Source organism: Patagioenas fasciata, chromosome 3 (assembly GCF_037038585.1).
Source record: "Patagioenas fasciata isolate bPatFas1 chromosome 3, bPatFas1.hap1, whole genome shotgun sequence".
In the NCBI taxonomy this organism is placed as follows: domain Eukaryota; kingdom Metazoa; phylum Chordata; class Aves; order Columbiformes; family Columbidae; genus Patagioenas; species Patagioenas fasciata.
Window position 1 is genome coordinate 29,769,507 of NC_092522.1, and position 24,597 is coordinate 29,794,103.

At 38.6% G+C, this 24,597-nt stretch overlaps 1 protein-coding gene across 2 annotated transcripts in view; it reads left to right on the forward strand.

The window, feature by feature from the left end:
* Positions 1 to 24,597, forward strand: part of KCNH1 (potassium voltage-gated channel subfamily H member 1) — a 185,953-nt gene that overhangs the window by 81,726 nt on the left and 79,630 nt on the right. For both annotated transcript variants that reach the window (XR_011738212.1, XM_071806014.1), the window contains exons 8-10: positions 7,057 to 7,256; positions 10,916 to 11,168; positions 23,896 to 24,092. Coding sequence is in view for 1 of the 2 variants with exons in the window: in XM_071806014.1 (XP_071662115.1) it covers positions 7,057 to 7,256; positions 10,916 to 11,168; positions 23,896 to 24,092 (650 nt within the window). In the remaining variant the exon portion in view is untranslated. The remainder of the gene's footprint in view (positions 1 to 7,056; positions 7,257 to 10,915; positions 11,169 to 23,895; positions 24,093 to 24,597) is intronic.

The window sequence follows — 24,597 nt, forward strand, 5'->3', positions numbered from 1 at the left end:
TCAATGAGGTAGATTTGCTTAAAACACAGAGCATCATAAAGATCCTACTGAACATTTAAAACCCTTTATGACACTCATGAAGGTGTTTGATAAATATCTTGTTCTTTACAGGAGTTGGAGTTGCTTTAACTAGTTGTGAAAATCAGTACATTTCCTGGCCATTCTCTCTTACCTTTGCCAGAGATGAACCTATCTTGTGAGGGGGGAATAAAACATGGAGAGATAACTGGAAAGTGCCATTTCTGTGGAATTACCTTCCTTTTTCTCTAGTCTTACTTTTGAATAATCATGCTTACATTTCCTTTTGCAGATCTCGCTGCCTGTTGCACTTGCTACACCATATTGTTGTATTTTGCCTGAAATAAAATCTGATTCTGCAAGGAGCTTTGTGTGGACTCATTGATTAAACTGTAATGATTATTTGAAAGTCTTCTTGGTATCAAGGGCTAAGGCCCTCATTTCAATTAATTGCTGGTCATTACTGTGTTTGCAGTAAGTCATGGCTATCTGTTAGGTTTAAGAATTTACTGGTAAGTTGAGGCAGAACATAGTCTTCATATCTGGTTTATGATGCACCTTTGGATGTAAAATGATGATACTCCATTGGGACTAAGTAGCCAATGAAAGCACAGGGTCTTGCAGAAATATTGGTGCCTTTTGAGAATTTAAGTGAGAAAAGTCAGGTGAACTTGTTGGTCTGCTAATGTTGTTTGTTCATAGAATAAGAACATGCAGCCCTGCTTTCCTGAAGATGAGAGAAGCTCATGGTTAGGAATTTCAAAGTCTTACCATCCTGAAGTCTCTCTGTATCCAGGATGTTCTTAATTCCTTTCAGTGTCATGCTTGTGTTTTCTTCTGTTAGCTTCCCTTTGCAGCAAATTTAATGTATGACCAGACTCTTATTCATCAATTTTGCAACCGAGAACACATCCAAGTCCTCACAGTCTTGTTCTGACCCATTGTGCGTCTGGTTGCTTTAGTATTCTGCTTTTCTGCAAGCATATTGGCTGGCATGGAGTCTGTGGCTGTTCTTAAATCTCTCTGTGGATGACTGTTAGCACCTTTCAGTGTAAATATATTATACCAAACTGTAGCTGTCGAAACGAATGATGAGTTTTGTGAATCAGGATGCTTGCCATTTTACTTGTTTGGACGCTTCTTAATTTGCCAAAATCCAGACTTTGCAGTGTTAATTAGTGGGACTGAGTTAATTTAGTCAGGTGCTGCTGTACAGAGGTAAGAGCGCTGGCCCTGATGGTAATAGCCACCCTTCCTTTGTATGGATTGTCTGGGATGCCCTTCATCCTCTCTTTTCATAAGCAGGCTCTTGTATCCAAGATACAGCCTTCCATAGAGTGCAAACTGGTGTTGGCCCTTCACTGTGAGTTTAGAGAGAGCTGTTTGTGTTGGAGAGCTTTCTTGCAGAGCTGATGCTGAAGTTTGTTTTACTGGCTTTTATTCACTTTGGCTCTGATTGCTCCTCTGATCAGTTTTGGTCTGTGTGCTTTCCCATGCTGTTTCTCTCAGTGCAAACTTGCTGAAGGCAAAAGCAAACCCTGTTAGAGATTTGTGCTGCCCACAATGCCCAGGCTTGTGAAATTCTTGTGAGACAAAGCACCTGTGATTGCTGGGAATTTCAGAAGATTTAATCAGATTTTGCCATTTTAATAATTTTCATCGTGGTAAAACCTGCTAGTGTATACATGGAGCTAAAGTCAGCTGTGTGGATGCTACCAGATCAAATCAAAATAAAAAAACGACAGTTTTGAAGCATCTTTAGGGATGTTGGAGTTCAGCATGTTTGGAAGGTTCGGTGTTTTACCAACACTTAACTCACTTCTTCCATATTGAGCCTTAAACTTGCAAATTCAAGTGGTTTCAAGTCGCTGAGACAACAGGAGGGTATTTGCACCTGGGTCTGTGCTGCTGTAGTGGCAGTCTGCTTTCATTTTGTAGAGATAGAAAAGGGTGTGGGGAGAGAAGCAGTGGGAGCTGTTTGTGGAGTTTGTTCCATAGCTGTTCTTAACTCTTCCCTTTCTGCCCTGACACGCTGCAGACAGCCTATTTTAAGGTGCACAGATGTTTCTACTACTCTAGTCATTGGTGGTTGCTTAAGCGGCTTTTTAGAGCAGCTGCTCCTTTGTTTATGTCTCTGACTTTCATTCCATTGCAGTTCTTGTTTTTCTGCTGATGGGAAGAGGAGAAAAAAATTATGTCAATGATGCTCTGTTGTTTAGTGGTTATCAACTGTGTCCTCACTGGTGGCCTATCCTTCTGCAGGGGAGGCAATTCCATTGTAGCTGGAGACCAGCGTGTCCCTTCTGTGACCCCTCTGTCATCAGCAGGGTGGTTTCAGCAAATGTGATGATGAGCATGAGAAGATTTGCAGTAGGATTTCACTAAGAGTTTAATAAAATTTACCTGTGGTCTTTCATCCTAGAAGTCAATCGTTCTGCCACAGAGCTTGATGCTCTTGTCCCTCATGGTCTATTCAGGCTTTTTGCTTTGCTCTTTGCCATTGAATTGATTTTTAGACTTGCTCAATTGTTAGTAGCGTGCCGGTTTTTTGATCTTTGCTGTGGCTACCACCTTGCTTTTGCTTGGGAGGTATGTAAGCGGAGGGGTGAATTGCCAAGCTGGTGAAGTGTGAAAGAGGAGAGAGGTGGAGCAGTGTATCAGTTCAGTTCGGACAATGAGAGAGCTGTGGGAAGAGCAGGATCTAATAGTCACTGGAACAGCCTGTGGGAGAGCTCCTCTGTGAATTCACTTTCACTTCAAAACACGGCTTTTTCCTCCAAGCTATGAAATTCAGGAACTGATGTACATGCTAAAAAGATAGTAGCAATTGTAGTTTGTTTTATACCATGTGAAAATGTTATGTAAATATATTGCGACAATTCATGAAATACATAATATTATTTGACCTATTAGATTACAGCTAAGTTGTTTAATTTTATTCATTACTAGCTAAATGAAATGATACCTCTATATGTTATATTAATTTTAAAAAGGTAGATAAAATATTACAAAATGGAAACTTTATAATGTACAAAGCTTCCTATGAAGCAACAAATTAGTAGCTCTGCATGTGTCTCGACAGAAAATGGGGCAACCTATTTAAATTCTGTACTGTTCTAGAAGTTTGTATAGGTACTTGATAAGTAAATCTAATTTCAGATGCTTTTGTTTCAAGTTGCAAGACTAGAAGTAACAATTACATCAAAATTAGTGCTGTAAACAATTAGTTGATAGATACCTGTTCAGTTTGGTATTTGCTTGCAGACTCATTAACAGCTCAGCATTTTTCTTTTAACTGCATGCTCTTTACTCGTAAGTAGGCATAACTACCACTAATCAAGACCCCTAATTTGAGGCAATTACATTGTTCTAATTGCACATTCAAAAGCAATGTGTTTTTCTTATATAATTATGCTATAATCCGTACAGTTATTAATTTCTGCTTTTCATTTTATCTCATCAATGTTGATGTATGACCTCACAATGTGTTATCTGAAAAATGCCTTTGAGGCATGCAATGTTTGTGGTTAATTTATAGTTATATTTGTTTTCAGTGAGAAGTGATATAGTGCAACAGGTTTTCAAGGCTGTGCTTTCTCTCAGCCATGTATGAATTCAATAATTTGTTGTAAACTAGGCACTTTTTTAGTAAAACAGATGTGCAATTATATATTTAAATCATCTACTATTTGTAAATCAAGGTGCTCACTCTTTGAACAGTATTTAGGTTAGCACAGGCTATGCCTTAAGTATGTAAAAGTTTTTCTTGTTGTGTTTTGGTTGGGTTTGTTTGTTTTGTTGTGAGTTTTTAAAATTTCTTATGTTTTGTTGTTGTTGGGGGGTGTTGTTTACTTATTTATTTTTGTTGTTGCTTGCTTGTTTGTTTTTGTTAAGTGGAACTTATGTATAAACAGACAGACTTTTGGGGTGAGTTTTCCAGAGAATGAAAATGAAGGTAGTTCAGTTTAGAAAGCACTGCAGGTTTTGGGGGTAAGATTCAAGAAGTTGTTCACGTCTTGACACTGGTCTCACTTGTTGCTCTATAGTTCTTATGCACACATTTTGTATGCAAGGGCTTTGGATGAGTGCATTTTGAACAAATCATCATCAATCTGATGATTCATCCCAGGAACCACATGCAGCACTTACATCTGTAATTGGGGTAATTGCAAACCTCTCATTCTTACAGATAGAAATTCTTCCTCTTATAATTCTAAAATCAGATCCCAAATCTTTTACTGTGCTAGCTGAGACCTACACTGACTTGTATTTATTTCTCTATTCTTATTTGTTACATCATAAAAAGTAGCAGATGATTTGGTGACCTTTCCAACCTGTGTCTGACCTTCATGATTCACTTGTGCGGGTAATTGGCTGTTGAAATTACTGTGCTTTTATCTTTGACATTATTTAAACACTGGTTTAAACAGGGTGGCACAGACTGCATTATAAATGGATAGCCACATTGTTGGGGACAATGTGGTTTTCTTTATCTATTGTCAGAAAAGAATAGTTGTGTTGGGTGGGGTCTCTATCTTTTCTGAGGGATGCTGACATTCATGGAGAGAAGGTATTTGCTGTCTTGCTTGACGGTGCTGCAGCTTTGTGCGCAGTGTTAGGCTACTGCTGGTTCTGCAGAAGAAATTTTCTACTTGGTTGATGTGTAGGCATGGTTCCTACAGTTCCTCAAAAACCCCCACACAGCCACCATCCAGCTGATGTATCCAAAGAAGCTGTTGGGGTCAGATTAATTTGTGACCTTTCTGTGTGGTGCACTTGGGGCCTTGCTTGGGTCACATCCATCCCGCACAAGGACGTTTCTCCCTCCCACCCTCCTACACCCCTTAAAATACGTTTCCTTAATTCCTGTCGTTCTCTGCACATAGGACTGCTAAGCTGATAGTTTCTATGGAATCTGTAGGTCAATACTACAAAGTCTGGCCAAGGGCTCCAGGGACCTTTGGATTTTGGCATATGACCTGCACTGTTGCTCTTGCAAGGCACTGGTCTAAATGTTGGTGTTCAATCAGTCTTGTAAAAAGGATTTGGCAATATTGCTCCGTCATAAATTGCTCAACTTTCTTCCTTGTGTGTTTCTGAAATCTTTCTGGGACTGCAGGGTACTGCAGTGGTTTCACTTTGTTATTACTTTGAAAAGAAGGCAAGGCACACAGCTGCCTATTTCTATGCAGAAGAGGTCAATGTTTAATATGCTAATGTATCTACCCAATATTAGGCTGCAAGAATCCTTGGCTTTAATGTGTCTTTAATAGTAATAAAGTGGTTAGCTAATGATAAATTAAGGATTGCAAATTTAGGGATTTTTTAAAAAATAAAAAATTAATCTAGGCAGGAATGATTTTTCTTGTCAAGATAATTGTCATACTGGAGTATAGTATCTGCAATTGCAGTGGAAATTGCTCCAGGACTGCTCTCCTCGTAATAGCCAAAATGAAGAACAAAATTTCTGGTTTTCTTTAGGTTTCTTATAGCTGGACAGTAATGGACAGAGTGGGGACTCCATTTTACCTTTGCTGGCACAGAGCTATACATCCCAAGATAATGAACCAACAGGTTTTTTGGTTGGTCATAATAGCCTGATGCATCTTAATTGCTTTAAGGATATCTGCCTATAACACTGACCTGAGTAAATAGCTGCATTCTCAAAGGATTGAGTGGGGTGAGGAAAGTGTTGATTGTGGTGGGTTTTTTTGTTTGTTTGTTTGTTTTTTGTTTTATTTTTGTTTTGTTTTGTTTTCTTTGTGGGTTTTTTGTTTGTTTTTTTTTTTTTTTGTTGTTGTTGTTGTTGTTGTTTTTTTTTTTTTTTTTTAAGGGGGTAAGGGAGAAGTAAACAGCAAAAAGGTGCATTTATATAAGGCAAAATATTATTTTTTATTAATGACTTCTCAATTTTTGTATCTTGATTGGAAGAGATGCTGACAATTTGGTTCCTGTTTTGAAGGACAGGGAATGATAAAGAGGAAGAACTTAGTGAGCAAGCCAGAGCACTTACTGGCGGTTATCAGCTCATCTGCTGTCTGACTGTTCCTCTCCATCTACAGCCAGCCTCTCACTTATCACAGACCTGATTCCCAACACAGGAAAGCTCCTCTCGAGGCTTCCTGTCCTTCCTGTTCATTCAGGGCCTTGTTGGCTGGAAGAGCCTCAGCCCCAGCCTCTGCAGTCCATCAAAACATGACCATTGAGATTCCCACCAGCCTGCTGTTCCGTCTTGGGCTTTGGCAGATGAATCTTCTTGAGTCGTGTGTGTTTTCATCTGCTTCTCTCTACACCTGGAAATATTGCCTATTTTCTGTCTCATGTTTATTCTTCAACCCATCTTGATGAACCAGCTGGCTTCATAACTATGCTGAATGAAGTCAGAAGGGCTGTGCAGCATTTGGTCTGTGTTTGAGGGCTCCAGCTCTTGCCTCAGGCATCGCTGTTCTTCTGCCTGAAGAATATAAAACACAGTGTGACTTTTTATGTATTATTAAACTTACATCTATAAATCACTGACCCATGGTAGCTGTTTATTACATATTCCATCTTCTGCTTTGATGCATTGTTGTTGTCACACTGAGATGGGTAATGATGACTCAGCTTACTACTGTGATAATGCACTTAAAGCTTGGAAATCTGTCACTGATGGCATTTCAACACAGGTGCTATAAAACAGAGATGAAATTTTAAAGTATTTGCTATCAAGCTATTTGTCTCTAAATTCTTGTGTCTTCTATCATGGTTTTGTAAGTGTTTGGATACTACTGGATTGTTTGATGGACAGAAGACAAATAGTTGTGTTTCAGAAACTCTCTGTTGCAAGACTTGCCATCACAAAAGTAGGTGGTGATCTTCAATTTGTAGTGGAGAAGGTGACTTATAAAATGCTTGTGCTCATCAGGCCTTCCTAACAAAGCACCGATATTGCATGAATTTATATGGGCCTGGCATTTCCAGCCTCAAAGTGCATTGGAACACAGACTGATCAGCACAACTTATTGTTTATTATAACTATTCTTTTCTTCTTTTTTACAGCCCTTCTGTATGCGACCATTTTTGGTAATGTGACAACTATATTTCAGCAAATGTATGCTAATACAAACAGATATCATGAAATGCTGAACAGTGTCCGGGACTTTCTAAAGCTCTACCAGGTCCCTAAAGGACTGAGTGAACGTGTGATGGATTACATCGTTTCCACCTGGTCAATGTCCAGAGGAATAGATACTGAAAAAGTAAGTAAATTAAACTGCAAGGAAACAAGTCACATCCCAAAAATAGTTCATTAAAATAAACAGGAGGTACTTTCTTGGTAAAGAAGACAAATATTCTCTAAATAGTTCCAAGTAGTAGCTTCCCTTAATTTTAAACTTTCAAATACAGTATTTCACCTCTGCTGTCACACTAGCATTTGTTAGTGGTGAAAGTATGTATATGTTGCTGGTGATATGCCATGAAATAGTACAAAAATGATGAAGGAAAGAGGTTGTTTTTTCATAAACAAAGAAAATAACTAAATAAAAAGCTCTGAATTCTAACACAACCACAGAATTTATTCAAATGACATTTTTTGCAATTTTTTTTGCAGCTCCATGGGCCTGAATACAAAGTAAAATCTGTTTTTTCATTGTAGAATTTGAACTTAATGCTCTGTGTTTTGTTAAAGATACTAATGAAAGCTGGAAGTAATTACTGTAATAATAATGTATTGTTTGAAGTACGCCTTATGTGAGGCAAAGGTTATCACCCTAAGTCATTGAATTTACAAGTAAATTCCCATTGTGTTTCTTAAAAAAAATAAATAGCCCTTTACCAGAACAAATGTACAAAAGCAACTACTTGCCACTTTCATATTAGTTGCCAGCTTTTATGGAGGTAGATACCATTATTCTTCTGCTTGTTTTATGAATATATGATTTGTGGAGTGGTTCTTTCAGGAAATCATACCAATGCTCCAGTCACCAGCCTTCTGGTTGGCAGCTTAATTTAGTATTCTAAACTGTAGATGATGCAGTTAAAGAGCAAACAATCTCATTTCTGTCTAGCTGTTCAAGCATCGTTATGGCAGAATAGAACAGATGTGGTCTTGCACTGGGCTATCTGGAGACCAGTGGGTACACAGGGTACTGTTTGCTTTCCTAAATGGTCTTCAGCCCATGTACCATTTAGATCCCAGACCATGATTCTGGGAAGCACTGTCCGTCATACTAGTTTTCAGAAAGAAATGCTGTTTTAGTACTGGATAGTGCTGATTAGAAACTGCTCTACCTGTTTTCCCCCAAAATGTCTTTGTGCGTGGTTATGGATTTGAGGAAGGTACCTTTGGGGAAGGTAGAGAGACAAGATCTGGGGATACGTAGTGTAACGAATGCTGGTGCTTTCATTTATCCCCCAGTGCAAGCTGCCGTCATCATCTTAACAAAGCAACAAGAAAAAAATGCTATGTAAAACATGTTTGTTTTAGCTTATCTTCAAAGTTCATTCTTGGCTTCCTCTGATAAGGAGAGAAATGCTTTAAAAATGTCTTTGGAGACAGCAGGATAACCAAACCAAGCACAACTCACTGTAACCTTTGAGAATGATCTTAATAATAGGAAAAAAAAGTCTCATCAGGACATCGAAGAGCATAATATGGTGTTGATTTCAGTAACTGGTGTGTTCATAGCTGAACTGCCAGTAGTGATGCCTGTAAAACCAAGAAATCAACTTTCATCTGCATAGCAAAAGCTAGCAGATATAAGACTGACTAATGGCTGTGCCAATCCATAAACTCTCAGGTGTGAGCTCTGTTGGTTTGATGCCTGTGCATAACTTCTAGGATGTCATGCAATGAATAAAACATGTATTGCTCCTGTGACAGAACAGTGGTAGTTGTGCTGCTGTGTAGTGCAATGCAGAGTTCTACAGATGAGGCAGATATTTAAAGATGAACTTAACACAGAATCAATCTTTTCATTATTTTGTAGACCACAAATTTGTCAGTTCAGTGTTAACTGCAGGCATGCCAAGGAGTGAATAATCAGCGAAAATCAAATTACGTAAATCTAGAAAATGCCAGTATAAAAAAAATAACCAAGAGCTGCTGAAAGATTCTAAAATTAATCCATGAAAATATGTTTCTTACCTCCCATACAAATGAAAGTCTTCTGCTGTTTGTCTGTAGCTCTCAAGTATCTTGAATCCCTCTTTATTTTTGTGAAATCTGGAGATAACTTCTCTAAATGGAGAATGGAAAATTAGTTAACTTCTTAGACTGGGAAACCAAGGTGGTTTTGGATAAGAGCCTCATTTAAAATATTCTCGTGTATATTCACGTTTTCTTACTCCTATTTCTGTTGTAGTAAAGCAACCCTTTTTGTGCATGATATTCAGGTAACTGTGTGTGTAATGCCAGTGCCAAAGTTTGGCAAGCATCTGCAAATATAGAATGTTTTTGTTGCCAGAGTAAATGAGAGAATTACAATGACAGCTGTGGCTGGTGCCTGTGTTCCACATTAAATGCTGGTCTTGCTGCCCCAATCCGTTCTTGTGAGCCTGGAAAACTGAGAACTGGCAGGTTTGGCTGCCACTCACTGTCAGACAGAGAGAGGTCATCCATGAGTGCCCAACACTTAAGCACGAGAGAAATATATGTCTTTCGGAAGCAATATCCATGATAGCAGGTCTGTGTTGAGGTGGGCCAAAGATGATGATGGTGGTGGTGGAGTCATTTACCTTTGAGTAGCAAGCGTAATATCTTGAACCAGTGCTGTGCACAGGGTTATGAGCTTGGTTCTCTGCTCACATCTTGTGCAGAGCCCCACTGCGAGGTGGAGGCAAAGCCGTAGCAGTTCCTGTGTTACCTGTGTGCTTTCCAGGAGTGTTCGCTTTGAAGCAGGCACCTCTTTCCATCTAGGAAAATGTGTGGGAGTAACTCTGAAGCTCACAAAGCGTGCTCTTTAATTGGATGGAATAGTTATTACTGAGAAAAAATGAGGCAGGTTTATACTACTCCATGGTTTTCTTAAATAACACGTCCTGAGATATACTTCATCACAGACTATCCTCCAAGGATTTTGTCATCCCAAACCCCTGTTCATGTTATGTATTCCCAGTGTTTTTGCCAGGAACTTCTGATCTGTACATGCAGTAGTAATTCTGTATTCATTCCACTCGGCTGTCTGTATTATATTAAAAACCTTCAGGAATGGCTCTGACTGGTACCTGCTGTGCTAGGAGTCAGTTTGTGTATCCTTAGGAGCACATATCATGAATTTCTATGAGGAACATTGCATTTGGAGATCAAAAGTTGCCCAACTTAGTATCATACCTTAGGGTCCCTTCTTGTGTGAAGAAAAAATCTGTTACTGCCACTGAGGGGTGGATTTGAATACCTGCTAATCTCAATATTATGAGATAATAATTTTTTTTTTTTTTTTTTTTTTTTGCTAAAGGGATATGAATTACACTTCCCCTCTATACAATATTTCTCTCACTTGGAACATGTAATTTGTGCAGGCTTTTAATGGAATCTGCCTATGAAAAGAGTTACCTACCCACTAGAAACAATCCTTCAGGAAGCTTTTCTCCACCAGTTTCTGTACTGCTGCGCTCTTAATTTTGTTGTCTTAAAAACCTGAGGCCTTATCCTGGTAATTCAATTTCCAGCAGAGCGTGTTGCTGAGATGAAATCATTATTTTCTCTCAGGTATTGTGGCTCATGTGTATAAATAATCCAAAAATAAATGTACGAATCAAGATGAGGAATTTTATATGATGGAAGAAAGTAGTTCTTAAACCCTGAGTAGTGAACTAGGGATAATCGCATGGCATGTATAAGCCATGCACAGGAATCGATTGGCTAATTAATTAATTAGCCTTAGTCCAATTAGTCTAAGGCTGATTTCTTCCTCAGGTTTTACAGATATGCCCTAAGGACATGAGAGCAGATATCTGCGTGCATCTGAACCGCAAAGTTTTCAAGGAGCACCCAGCCTTCAGGCTGGCGAGCGACGGGTGCCTGCGAGCGCTTGCCATGGAGTTTCAGACAGTGCACTGTGCCCCCGGAGACCTGATCTACCACGCCGGAGAGAGCGTCGACAGCCTTTGCTTTGTGGTTTCGGGGTCTTTGGAAGTAATCCAGGATGATGAAGTTGTTGCTATATTGGGTGAGTTTCACAACTGATAATTTGTGTAGTGCACAAATACAGATGCAGAGTGTGTTTTTATAGTCTCTCCTACTCAAGCACTTAAGTCAGTCTTTAAAAAGCTTCAGCCAAGCTAGGTATGCCACAGCCTGGTGTGGTACATTTTAATGTACTTGTCAGCTGTATGGTTTTAAATATTTATTGTCTGGAAAAATTCAGAGAAAAAAACCAAAACAAAAAAAAAAAACCCAACCGAACAACAAATCACAACTTGCTTAATGTGATACAGGAACATTGCGTAGGGTCATTGACTTGTCCTTCCTGTTCCACACAGGTAAATAGGAAGGGCAATCATCTCATCTCCAGATTGCATCAACCCTATTTCTTCTGGTCAATGGATGCTGTACTTGAGCATTGGGTTTGTGATCATTCTTGGGGTTCTCCCTGTCTTGCCACATCTCTTTTCATTAGGAATCCCATTGAAGACTTCAGAAAACTCATTTTCAAAGTGCCCGGCTTCCCTGCTTCTCTCCTGATAATAATCCACTTTTTCTGAAAATTTTCCAACCAGCTTTATTTAAGAACTTACGTTGAAATAACATTTATCTCTTTTAAAGTCAAAGTAATATAAAAATTTAGAGTTGATTTGTGTTGACTTGGAATGACAGCTTTAGGTTGGAGGCATTAAAAAGAAGCTGATAGTGGTGTGAACAACATTCTGAGGCAAATCTAGGGGAAAAGAGTGTGATAATCCAATAGGCATAGATGAATCATGGGGTGGCTGGAGCATTGAGGAGGTGATACTTATCACTTGACTCTGTCAGACCCTTTTGTGATAAGGTAAATACTCATGGTGTCTTAATCTAGTATCTGTCACTCATAGCAGCCTGGAAAAAGAGAAGAAAAACAGCTTGGTAATCTTACTCTTTCTGAACACATACACCTAACTCTCCTAAGAGGAATGTTTACTGGATAATGAGGGGGGTTAATAAATATGCTGAGTTCAGTTTTTCTCTACTTCTGAATGAGGTTGTGTATATAGCATAGGGTAAATTTAGTGTCCTGGGCAATCAAGTTCATAATAATTCATACCACACGAGAAACTAAAAAGGTGAAAAGCAGGGGGATAACTGATTCCCTTTTGTTCTGGAATCACCTGTGCTGCTCAGTGCTATATGATACTAGCCACTTCTACTTTTCTAGTATGCACATCAGAAACTTACTACCTTTAGCCATGTTGAACTCTCAGGAATTAATGTGACAAATGTATAACAAACTAAAGCTTCTCAGTTTCTTTCACCTTTTATCCCATAATGCCTCCTTCTGTGTCCATCACAAGAAGAAATCCTCAAAACATCTTGCTGCTCTATTTAATCAGTATAGGTAAAAAGCATTTAAATAGGATTTCTTTAAATGTTGTTTAAAGATACAATTTTTTCTACTCATCTTTATCAGTAACTCCTGTGTTTTATCATAATACTCACTTTAGAAAACACTCGGCCTAGACTCCTTGAGAAATCAATGTTGAGGAAACCTGAACCCCAAATCTCTGCTGCAGAGTGATAGCTACAGATGAATGGTATAGAAATATTTTATTATTGCTGTTCTCCTGGGACAGTAACTATTGATCCTCTTCCCCCTACACCTTTATTTTCTTGGAATTTGGAGTCAGTTCTCTGGCTCACAGTAAAGTTGATGAGCTCTGTCATTTTCTTTGTGAATTTTGGAATCAGAGACAAAAACAAAATGAAGTGGGATCCGTTTGTTATTCTGTGAGATTTCATTTTGGATAAATATGTTTCAATTTTTATGTTTAAGTTTCTGGACTAAGGAATCCATTTCCTTCTGAACTTGCATTTACCTTCCTCCCCCAGGCTGTGAAGCCTTCTGTTGAAGAATTTGTTACACTTGTTGTGGTTATCTAAGTTTTTCACTATTCTAAGTCAGTTGGACTTACTTGTCCTTCAGCATTGCATAATGTGTAACCACCACATTACCAAAGGATGCTGTATGAGATGGGTCAGGATTTACACCCTAACTTCTTTGTACTCTGTTTTCTTATCTGTAGAATAGGAGTGATTTTTATTTTTATTTTTTAATTTCATGTTTAGGTAAACTTGTCAAGTTCTTGATAAAAGTACCTCAGGTAAAACAAGGCACTACAAAGAAAAAAAATGTCTACATTGTACAAGAAATGTGATTGTTGCTAATCATTCAGCCAGAACAGCCTGTGCCGTAAGTTTTGTTTACCCATCACAACTAGGCATAGCTATGAACATCAGGCCTATAACAGCAAACAATGTGAGGAATTCTGTAAGGTAATTTCAGTTAATAGGTATGGCTGAGAGACTGTAATCGTCTCTCAGGCATTCTTGAAATAAAAAAAAAAAAAGTGCAGAAATTATTCAGGAGGAATTATTTGCTGAGCTTTAGCTGTCACTTAATAAAGCAGCCTTTGCAATTTGTAATGTATCCTGTATCTTCCTTAGAATAGAGAAATAAATTGCATCCCTGACTTTATCTGTGTGACTGCTGTACAGCATTACATAAGCCAAAGGCAAACTACACTTAATCCTTGAAGGATTCAATTCACATGAAACATTTTCAAGTTCTGAAATAATTTAGCCTTGCAGACTGGCATATAAAAGTGTATTGTGTAGCCCCAGAGTTTGGAGTGTATTGTGCACACTTGCATAATATCCTTCTGTGTGATACTCAAGAGACAGACCCAAGGTATACTCTCAGTTCAGGCTTATGTTCTTATAACAAAGCACTAACTTTGATTGACTTGGATTAATAAGAGTACTGAATTGGAATAAATTGCACACAGGCCAGCAATGAAAAAATGTACTTTTTTTTGTGTCCCCTAAGATTGCCTTCCCCATTTATTTGAATTAGAGACAAATGCAAAAATGAATAAATAAATTTTTTAAAAAGTTTGCAGTGTTTACAGTAAAAATTAAAATAAATTGATGTATTTTGTATGAAGTTTGATTTGTTGGCATGAAAGACATATTTCTGAATTCTATCCAGAATTTCTACAGAAATAAAGAAATTAGTGATGTTCATGCAACACAATCTTTGGATTTTCAGCAGTTCACTGTTCTTCCATTTATACCGTTGTTCTTGGGTAGGGTGAAGCGCTGAAGCACTTTGTGGAAGATAGAGACAAATCACACAGTTCCTGCCCTGAAAAGAACTGAGCGAAGCACAGGTCATGCAGGACTTCCATTAACAGACTGTTTTCAACTTGGCTTTGCTTTTAACTTCTCTAAGCCTTCCCATTTGGGCTGATGCTGCTTTATCCATCTGAGACTGACGTATCTCTTTGAACTACTCTTACTTTAAAACTTGCCCATTTATCCAAATGTGGTTAGAGAAAATGGGTTGTTTTGTCACTGTTAAAAACAATCAGCCTTTTACGTGCACTTCATTTGGCAGCTCTAGTTTCTCTGCTTTGGAGCAGACCTTTCAGACTGAGCCACTGGCCGTCTGAAAAGCTGCTCTTATTGCGGTTCTCTGAACAGTTAAATTTACTCATGCTCAGGAGAGATTTTGCTACATTTTAATTTAAAGAATATCTTCTTAAAAGATTCCTTTTGAATTGAATGTGCTCCAGGCAGGGGCCATAAGGTCTGGCTGCAGCTTTCTTTGAAATATGTGGGAGAAAAGGAATTATAGTAGAAGCGTGAAATGAGCCTCCATAGCTGGTTGTTGTTTCTTAATTTAGGGAAGCTGGATGACTTAAACTGTGTTTTAATGCATTTTAAAATGTATTTATTTTTTTTACGCTATGAACGTACATGTTGCCTTAATGCAGAATGGGAATGTAGATTGTTTAGAACTACAGTAGTCAAGAAGCTGATGTTAGAAACCCAGCTGAGCAGATGATATGCTGTTGCTGGGGCTAGCATGGTACTTCCCTGGTTGTTCAGCCTTTTAGTCCAGACCTTTTTCACGTTGCCCACCATAGCTAGAGGAAATGCTAGTTCTTGCGTTATGTCTTCAATTGCATGTTTGCATAGAAAATTTAATGAAAATTATAGAAAAAATGGCATAGAAGCAAAAGTAACTTTTCGTAAGTATTTTCTGGAAATAAATGGAAGGACTGGATATGAGGCCTTCTTACAAAAATATTTATATTGTGTTAATGTGTATGTACAAATATCTGAATGACCAAGAAAACCATTTTTTATCTTACTTGAAAATAATAAATTGTAAGTTAGATATGACTGACATAATTGTACTCCAAGATTGAACAGAAAATCCCCCTTCTCTAGGAAATCTGAAGGAAGCAAGTGATTATTTGACCCAGGCTGGTTCCAACCCTTTCTGCTTGAAATTGCGGTAGTCTTCGAAATTTAGGGAAACATTCCAGTAAGAGGCCAGAGAGTGGAAGTAGCAGACCCTTGAAATTAGGGTGACAGGATTTTTTTTCTAGATAGTAGTGAGGAAGGCAGTGTCTTGTCCTTAAATTTTCAGACTGCTGCAAATTTGGCAGTTAATGACTCCCAAAGGGCCTGACTGAGCAGCAGACCTTCACTGACGTGAATTGTTCAGAGTTGCTGAAGTGGTCTCGATGATCCCTGCAAGGGGGCCTTGTGTGTATGGATGGTAAGACTGGAGGTTACTCTTGCAGATTTGGTTAGAGACTGGGAGCATTTAAGCCTTTATTTAGCAATTAAAATACAAAGCCTTGGAAACCATTGGGGTCTTCAGAGCTGAGCAATGGATGAGAAAAATCACAGTTGCTAGAAGGTTTAGTTAAAAAGAAAGAACTCCCACACAAAACATTTTGTCCCAAGAGTAAAACAGTTAATCCCAGGTGTTGCATCCCAGCTGTTCTGCGTTTATTATGTTCTTGCTATCCTCATTTGAGCTAAAAGCTTTCAAAATAATAAACTTCTTAATCACCTTTTGGTTTAGCAAAGAGTGTTAGTCATAGAATCATAGAACATACTGAGTTGGACGGGACCCACGAGAATCATCAAGTTCCACTCCTGACTTCACAAAGGACAGGTAAAGTGAATAAGATAGGAAGGGAAATCAAGGCAGTAATTTATTATGAGCAAGGAAAATCATTGCCCTCCACAAGGACAGTTTGCTGTTGCTATTCCTATTGCTATCAAAGCTGAAGGGAAATAACAGAATATAGATATTGTATAAGTACGAACATATGCAGTAAGAGAATGTCAGAGAATGGGAATTTATAGCCTAGACCTGGCTGCTGCCTTCACCATCAGGGAAAAAGTGGCATATATCACTTTTTCTCCTTTTTTTTTTTTTTTTTTTTTAGTGGGAAGAAGTGTGCAAAGGATCCACATAGATTTACTTTTAAGATCACATGTGAATTGAGGAAGTGAAAACTGGATGTCCCTGAAATACAGATCTTTCATTGTTATTTGCAAAGCTATAACATTGACAAGATTGGAGACCGTGGTTTTAGTGTGGTATTGCAGGAGAACTTGGTGTGCCATGTTTTGTTTCAGCAGGATATTAAATGCTCCATTTGCTTTGTGTTGAGAAATTCCTGCTGGTTTAATTTGATCTAATTGCAATCTTAAAGGAACGTTATAAGAATAATTGTTTGTTTTCTTTCAATTGTTTTAGCTTACTCATTTAGCCATAAGCATTTTATTCAGATGTAGACACAAGGGCCTTGATTCAGATCTTGGTGGGACAGATTTGCATCCAGATAGGACAGTGCAAACTGCAAGGGCATCTGCACCGCAGGGATGGTTTATTTCAGAGGAGAGAAAATAGCAGTACAGAAGTATTGTCTGTCTTAGAACTTCTCAGCGGAAAAGCATTGCATCTTCCACACAATTGTGTGAAGATTACTTCTCAGCAGGCTTGAAGATGTTGGATAGTTAACTGTGCTGAGCCCAGACTGCTATATTTAGACTGTCCTCAGTACCTGAGCTAACTCAGGTTTCCCTAAACTAAATTGCTTTGTGTACAACTCCATTTTCAGAATTTAATTATGTGTTTTGAGGACTGTTGTTATTCAAAACAAGTCTTTGAAAAAGTCCCTTACTTCTCTACTTCATTTTTCACCTAAGTTTCACATTTGGGTACATCTTTCTGTGTTAAAAATGTCAAGCTGCTGTGCCCTTATGCTGAAGAAGTGGTTGCAGGATTATGGATGGCATTAGAGGTATTATTATTTTCAAAGTCATCATCTTTGAAGGTGGTGGGATCAGTAGCCCAGCTGAAGCGTATCTTCACCAATGCACACAGCATGGACAACAAACAGGAGGAGCTGGAAGCCGTTGTGCAGCAGGAAAACTGTGACATATTTGCCATCACGAGAGCATGGTGGGATGACTCCCACAACTGGAGTGCTGCATTGGATGGCTGTCAACTCTTCAGGAGAGATAGACAAGGAAGGAGAGGAGGTGGGGTACCCCATCTGTTAACGGAGTGGTTTGATTGTCTAGAGCTTAATGATGGTGGCGATAGGGTTGAGTGTTTATAGGTAAGAATCAAGGGGAAGGCTGACAAGGCAGATAACATGGTGAGAGTCTGTTACAGACCACCCAACCAGGATGAAGAGGCAGATGAAATATTCTTTAAGCAGCTTGGATGTCTCACGATCACTAGCCCGTGTTCTCGTTGGGGACTTCAATTTACCAGGTGTCTGCTGGAAATACAGCACAGCAGAGCAGAGAGGACAACAGTCTAGGGAGTTGCTGGAGTATGTGGAAAACAACTTCCTGACACAGCTGGTCAGTGAGTCAACGACAGAAGGCAGCCCACTGGACCTGTTATTTGCAAACAGAGAAGGACTTGTGGGTCCAGAGCCCTTATCGCTGCTATCTGTATATGGTCTGAGACTGTAGAGGGTATCAGAGAAACAGATTTTTAAAACACTTGATGAATGACTTTCTGCAATAGCTGGGGAAGAGGGAAATTCCATGAGAACAGAAGCCTCAGTCTGGAACTTCAAGTTAGTTATTTTTTTCTACGTTTTCATGTTTTATTGTTTCAAAGTTACGCAACTTTGCATAATGTGCTCTTAAGTAGTATGACCCCACCACATGTGGAAGAAGTCCTCTTTGGAAGATGGTGATGTCTGGCAGGTTGCTGGCAACAGTGACCCATGATGCACTGGCAGCTGAAACTGAGATGTGGTAGTGAGGAGTCTCGCTGTTCCAGCATGTTCCTTGGTATCTCCAGCTGCATTAGGAAGGTTGCCCATCACATTTGTCTGTGTAGTCTGAACCAAGATATGAAGAGGTAGGAATTTAACCAAGAAATCAAAACTGGATTTCTATGAAGGCCCTGATTTCTGGCAGGTGAACCACTGAATTAATTTTTGTTTTGGGTAGGGTTTTGTTTCTGTCTCAGAATTTTAGAGGAATAATAATAATTTTTTCACTGAAAAGCCACGTTAAAAAAAAAAAAAATATATATATATATTTAAAAAATCTTCATGGAACACTTATTTTTCTTTGCTTTCTCCAAGTTTCAAATAAAAACTTTTTTTCAGAAGTATGTTTCTTAAACATTGATAAATTTATCCTCAAAGAGTTGATAGAAATATTAAATAAAATGCAGCATGCTATAGCTATGAACTTTGTGAATTTATATATTTCAGAAGACAAAATCTACTATTTTAGACTCTTCAAAAGCTTTTGTCTGAAACAAAAGGAGAAAAAAGTGAGGGCTTTAATGTAAGCTTCAAGCAGTATCTATAACATAAAGCCAGTTTCTAAGTCATCAGGGAATAACTCTGAGGCTATTGCAATTTGAGCCTCTCAGTTTTTGATCAGAGAACTAGCACTGTCCATTCAGTGACAACATAGATTGTCTTCTGAGTTTGTACAAACTGACCACATATTTATAACATTTTTTTTCAGTGACAATTAAAAAGCAATTTTTATTTTGTCTGTACAGTGATGGGCTGCAAGAGAGAAAACTGATACAGTTGCATAGTAAACTGTCTTCAAAATGTTGCCAAGTGGGGTTTTAAAACATGAACAGGTACACTGTGTTTCTATTTGTGCACCAGGCAATTTATTGAAACTGCAACTTCAGTTTATTATCACTGTAACCCTTCTTTTTGTTTCGGTGGCACTGATACTCTGGCTTTTTTTCCCTAGGGTCATTTTTACAGGAAAAGAGTGATCAAAACCTCTGGTTAATGAAAAATAATATTTTCTTTTCAGTGCAGTTGGCCATTCATTTCTTATTATGTCTCAGTTTGCAATTGAGAAACCTTAAGAAAATCCGAAGCAGCAAATCACTTCCCTGCATCATCTACTGGCTGTGCCATGTTGGAGGACCTGTTCAGTGGCTGTGAAGTTGTGCAATTCACCTGTGGGTTGGTTACCAAATACTCTACCTTGATGCCAAATGGTAGCTCCGTTTTTTCTGGCCAGCAGATATTCGTTCCCTTAAAACAATGCACCAAGAGGAAAAATTACTTCTGCTCTGATGCCTCTACTTTCCTTGAATCTCTCTTCTCTCTGTGAAATGGGAAAATTTAAATTGCATGCGTTACTCGGATAAGGAGGAGATGAGGGAAGAGAGAAAGGGGAGAGATTTACAGCTGAAGCCAAATAGACACGTAGTGGTCACAGAGGAGATTTGGCTATAGTGTCACATCACTGGTTTTGAACACGAGGGGTAAATATGCTGTACTTAGTGGAATTATGCTTGAATACAATTGGTAGAACCCTGTGACATGAACTGACTTCAGATCCTCTGGTTCTGTTCAAATCTGCTCACGAGGGAGGAAAAACAACAACAAAACAAACAAACAAACAAAAAGGGGTGGAGGGGGGAGAAAAATCAGAATCAGGCCAAGTTTTTAAATTCCAGCAGCATTTTAACTGAACAGTCACTAGAACAGAGGCTGGCACACAGAGAATCTGTGTTTTCCTTTGCAGCATTTGTGTCTCCCATTGCTTGGAGGTGGAGAACAAATCTCAAGGGTGCTGGCCAGTGTGGGTGCTTCAGGGAGCTCTGGGAAAGTCATCACGTGGTGCGTCAGCATCACGGATAACAGTATTTGCTAACAGCTGGTTTCCAAGATGTGCTTGGTGCTGCCTTGCCACTGAGGTACCATCAAGCAGTGTTTGGTCACTCTAGCTTATCTTTGGGTCTGCTGAGACTATGTCAGATAACATTTCTTCTGTACTTCAAACATGCAAATGAAGGCAGATCTAGAATAGACCTGAGCTAGATTCAGGTGTTGGCTACTCTAACAGCAATTACTGTTGATTTGAGAATGATTCTAACATATTTTGTCCAATGTACCGAAAATCAGTCTCCCAAGTCCATACTGTCTTGGAAGATCATCAGCACATGAATCCATGGTTTCATCTTCTCACCCAACTGCTATCACACCATGACTCCAGACACCCAGAACTCAAAAGTGAACTAAGTAGGTTATCAGTCAAAATATTCCACATAGAATCATATGTTTTCAGAATAGGGTGGGATATCTTCTGTCTGAGAGCTCTTCAATACTTCCTGCTTGTAGGAGTGAAAAAACTAAAGTTTGTTCTGGTAGGCACATCAAAGCAATACAGCTGTAATGTGCCAGTGTGGTTCTTTTCTAGAACAGAATCAGCAAAACACTTGACTAGGTTGCAATAATCAGGTCTTCATTACTGGTGCTGCTTTTGGGAGACAGAGTGAATGTGGCTTGACCTTTTACCTGACTCAGGTTGAATTTGCAGTGTTAATAAAGAAATCCTCTTTTCATTTTTAAGATAAATAGCAAATTTCATATGGATAAAAGACTGGGAAAGAATAAATATGGAAACAGAAGGTGCTGATTTTATAAAATAATTCTTTGGTGTTTAAGTATTTCAGGGTTTGGGGACTTATTATTATTAAAACAAACAACGAAACATAAAAGGCAGAAAACTATTTGGCTTTCCAGTGCACACTCAGCTGGCAGTGGAAAAGGTCCTCAGCCCACAAATCCAGCAGGGAATAGAAATGATTGATGGTAAAAGCTTAGATCATCCACTTTAAGTGTGATTGACAGACAGTGTTGCTGGCAAATGTCTGGGATTCAGCAAGCTGGGAATAAAAAATGCAAAGTACTGACAAACAAATGGCCATCTGCATTTCTCTAGCTTTTAAATCTTTCTTCAGAGGTAAGGTGAAATATATAAACCCTGGAGTTATATGTAAAAAGAGGCTTTTGACTCAGGCTCTCTAATGTAGCCATTAGACTTGGGCAACTACGTTCTGACACACTTAGAAGTCTCACCTTGCTCTTCTGGCTTTCCAGTTACAGATGTTTTTGATAAAACACACTTAATCTGCCCTTCTTTTTTTTTTTTTTTTTCCCCTTCTTTTTCCTAAATGTTTGATCTTACTTTATGGAGATCATAAAAACAAAGGGGAGATGGTATGCAGTTCGTTATTGTGTAGACGAGGACAATTGTTCTGATCCAGTGCAAGTACTCCTGGGTGTAATTTTAATTCCTGCTTGATATAAATACTTCCTATTGCTCCATTTCTCCCCACTTTTCTATGAATGTCAAACACAAGTTTTTTTAGAATCTGACAATCTAGATTGATACTTTTTGTATGCATTTTTTAGAAAATACATTTGACAGAAACAAAACAGTGTGATGCTTGTATGAGTGCCTTACTCTGGAAATTGAACTGAAATGTAGGATTGATTTTTGGCTAGATCACTGCCTGTTAACTTGATTTACTTCAAGGAAATTGTTAATAATAGTAAACAGAACGACTTATTGTTTTAGCCTGGTTAGTTTCTTAAAAATTGAGGCTTCTGTGATCTGGCTCAGTTTGTGGTTCATGTGTTGCTTTTCTCTGTTTGGTTTGGCTCAGTGGGGACCCAGCAGACGTAGCTCCTTCACGTGCTGCTCTTGTCACCCATGGGATGCAGCTCCCTGGGGTGGCAGGAAACTGCAGGAGGGGGAGCATTTTGGGAGTTACATGTAGCAATGGGAAACAGGGATTGCTGCCACAGGTAAAGGACACAGTTGTGTCTTTCTGTGTTATATGGAAGGCAAAACTAAATTTTAAAAATAGTGAATTGTAACTAACTTCTGCTGTGTCATTCTGCATGTAGGCAAAGCAGCATCATGCTGTTTGTACTTGATTTGTACTAATTGTTCTTCATGTTACTGTGGGGCAGTAAAATAATTATTGTCATTTTAAGGTAGGGAAACTTGTCTGGAGATATTAAGAAATATGCTTAGAAGGGAACTAGAATTCCTCTCCCTTATGCTTGGACTACCAGCTCTAACTGTTGCTCATCAGTGATGGCACATTTCAATACTTGATGGATTCCAGAGCGTTAATTAAAACAGTTGTTTAGCTAATTGCCTGGAAGATTGTGAGTAAAAGCATATTTATTCCAAATGCAAACAATCCGTTTTACTCGGTGAAGCGTATCAGTTTTTATGGTGCATAAAAATTGTTTCACTTCAATTTTGAATATATTGTGTGTTTGTCTGTCTAAAAGCCTTGTAGATCTATTTTGAGTGCATGGCACCTTTTTTCTTAGGCTGTTTTTAATGTATCTACTGAAAAAGCATGTGTTTAAATAATTGAAAATGTGAAAAGTCATTATCATTAAACTGAGAAGTTGCTTACTGCACTGGGCTATTGGACACCCACCATGCTTGCTGTTATGCAGCCTTTGTAGTATTTATGGATGTTAGCACTGTCCTATGTAAAGAGACTAGAGGTGTAAGAAAGAGTATCACTATGATGCCTTTGCCTAACCTAGTGGAACAGGTGGTTTCAGTGTATATATGTATTGAAATTGGAAATAAAGTCTATGCTCCTCCAAAGGGTTTAGGGACTAACTAGGGGGACTGCACAGGTCTTTTGTGGAAGATTGGGAGCACAGAAGTGTGAACCACAGCTTATTGCACTACAACATGGCTTACCATCAGGCTGATAGCTTCTCCTTAAAGAGAAAAGGCTTATCATCTAATGGAAGAGATTAGGTAATGGCAGAAGTACAGCTCAAGGGCTGAGATGGGAGTTCTGGGTTTAATTCAGAAGTTTTCTTGATGTTTTTACTCATGATAGTTCTCTTGACTTTCATATAGACTTTCTTATGTGAATATTTATTTAGGGAATGAAATCTAAAAGGGCCCAGCTGAAGTCAATAAACTAATATCTAAATTGATGCTTCGGCTTTAAGAATTGCTACAGGCAAAGTATTACTTATAAGACAAGGGACCATGTGGTTCATCCCTACCAGAACTTGATAGACATTGTGAATGCGTTTCTTTGTTGTTTGTCTTAAAAGCGATATGCACTTGGTGATACAACCCAGTAGGGGTTTAAGAGGAAAATACCATTCAAAACAAGAACAGTTTAATTTTTTGTTATCATGGTAATGACTGAATATTCTTATCTTGTTAGCCTTATATGTTGGAAAACAGGAAAAAAAGACCATTACTCTGTAAAGGAGCTTGCAACTTTCTCCTAAACACTCTCTTCCCATTTGTTCCCAACCTGAGCTGGGCTATAACCAGTGAAATCCTGAGTGGAGGCTGCTTCTCAGGCAGCTTTTGGTATCCTTGCCCTCTGTTGTAGTGCCCGGACTGGCACATATGTCCTCACCGCAGTGTTCCTCAGTAGAGGTTTCACTAGCTGCCGCAAGCTCAGAGACAGCATTTTTTTCTGACCACATAAAGTAGAAGAGCTTTGACTACGTAAATGACATGCATGTTCTTTTATATTTTTGGTGGAAATAGTATCATTATTGAAAGCGGTGCTGCTGCTCTTTCTCTAGGCAAAGGAGACGTTTTTGGTGACGTGTTCTGGAAGGAGTCTACCCTCGCCCAGTCCTGTGCTAATGTAAGGGCTTTGACTTACTGTGATCTTCATGTGATTAAGAGAGATGCCTTGCAGAAAGTGCTGGAGTTCTATACAGCCTTTTCACATTCCTTCTCCAGAAATCTCATTTTGACCTACAACTTGAGAAAAAGGGTAAGTAGCTTTGATTTTAACACATACTGTATAAATGATCACTTTTAAGGACTGTCTGTATGAAAAAAACTGAATTGCTCAAATTCTGGCATTCTTCATAGTCTCTCATAAGAAGGTTTTTCAGAACTTGCCCAGGGGCACTGCTAGCATGTGGATTCAAAAAGCCAGAAGTATTTATTCCAGTGCTAGTTTTAAAGGAAACCGGACTGTGTATACATGAAAGTATTTTACATTTCTATGAAGTGGATAGATTCCAGCAGATTTGTGAACAGTCAGACACTTGTGATAAGCAGTGTTCACTACTTTCTGCAACTTTCATTTGTAAATCAGCTAAAATATGTTAGAGGTGTTGCTTGAAGTTACGAGGAAAGTGGAAGAAAAGGTATGAAATCTAATATATGGAACAAAAGTCAACAACAGTAATCACAATGGAAAAGTAATATGAACATGACTGATTCTGTCAAGAGTTGTTTGTTTTAGTATCAATCACATTTTGGAATTACTT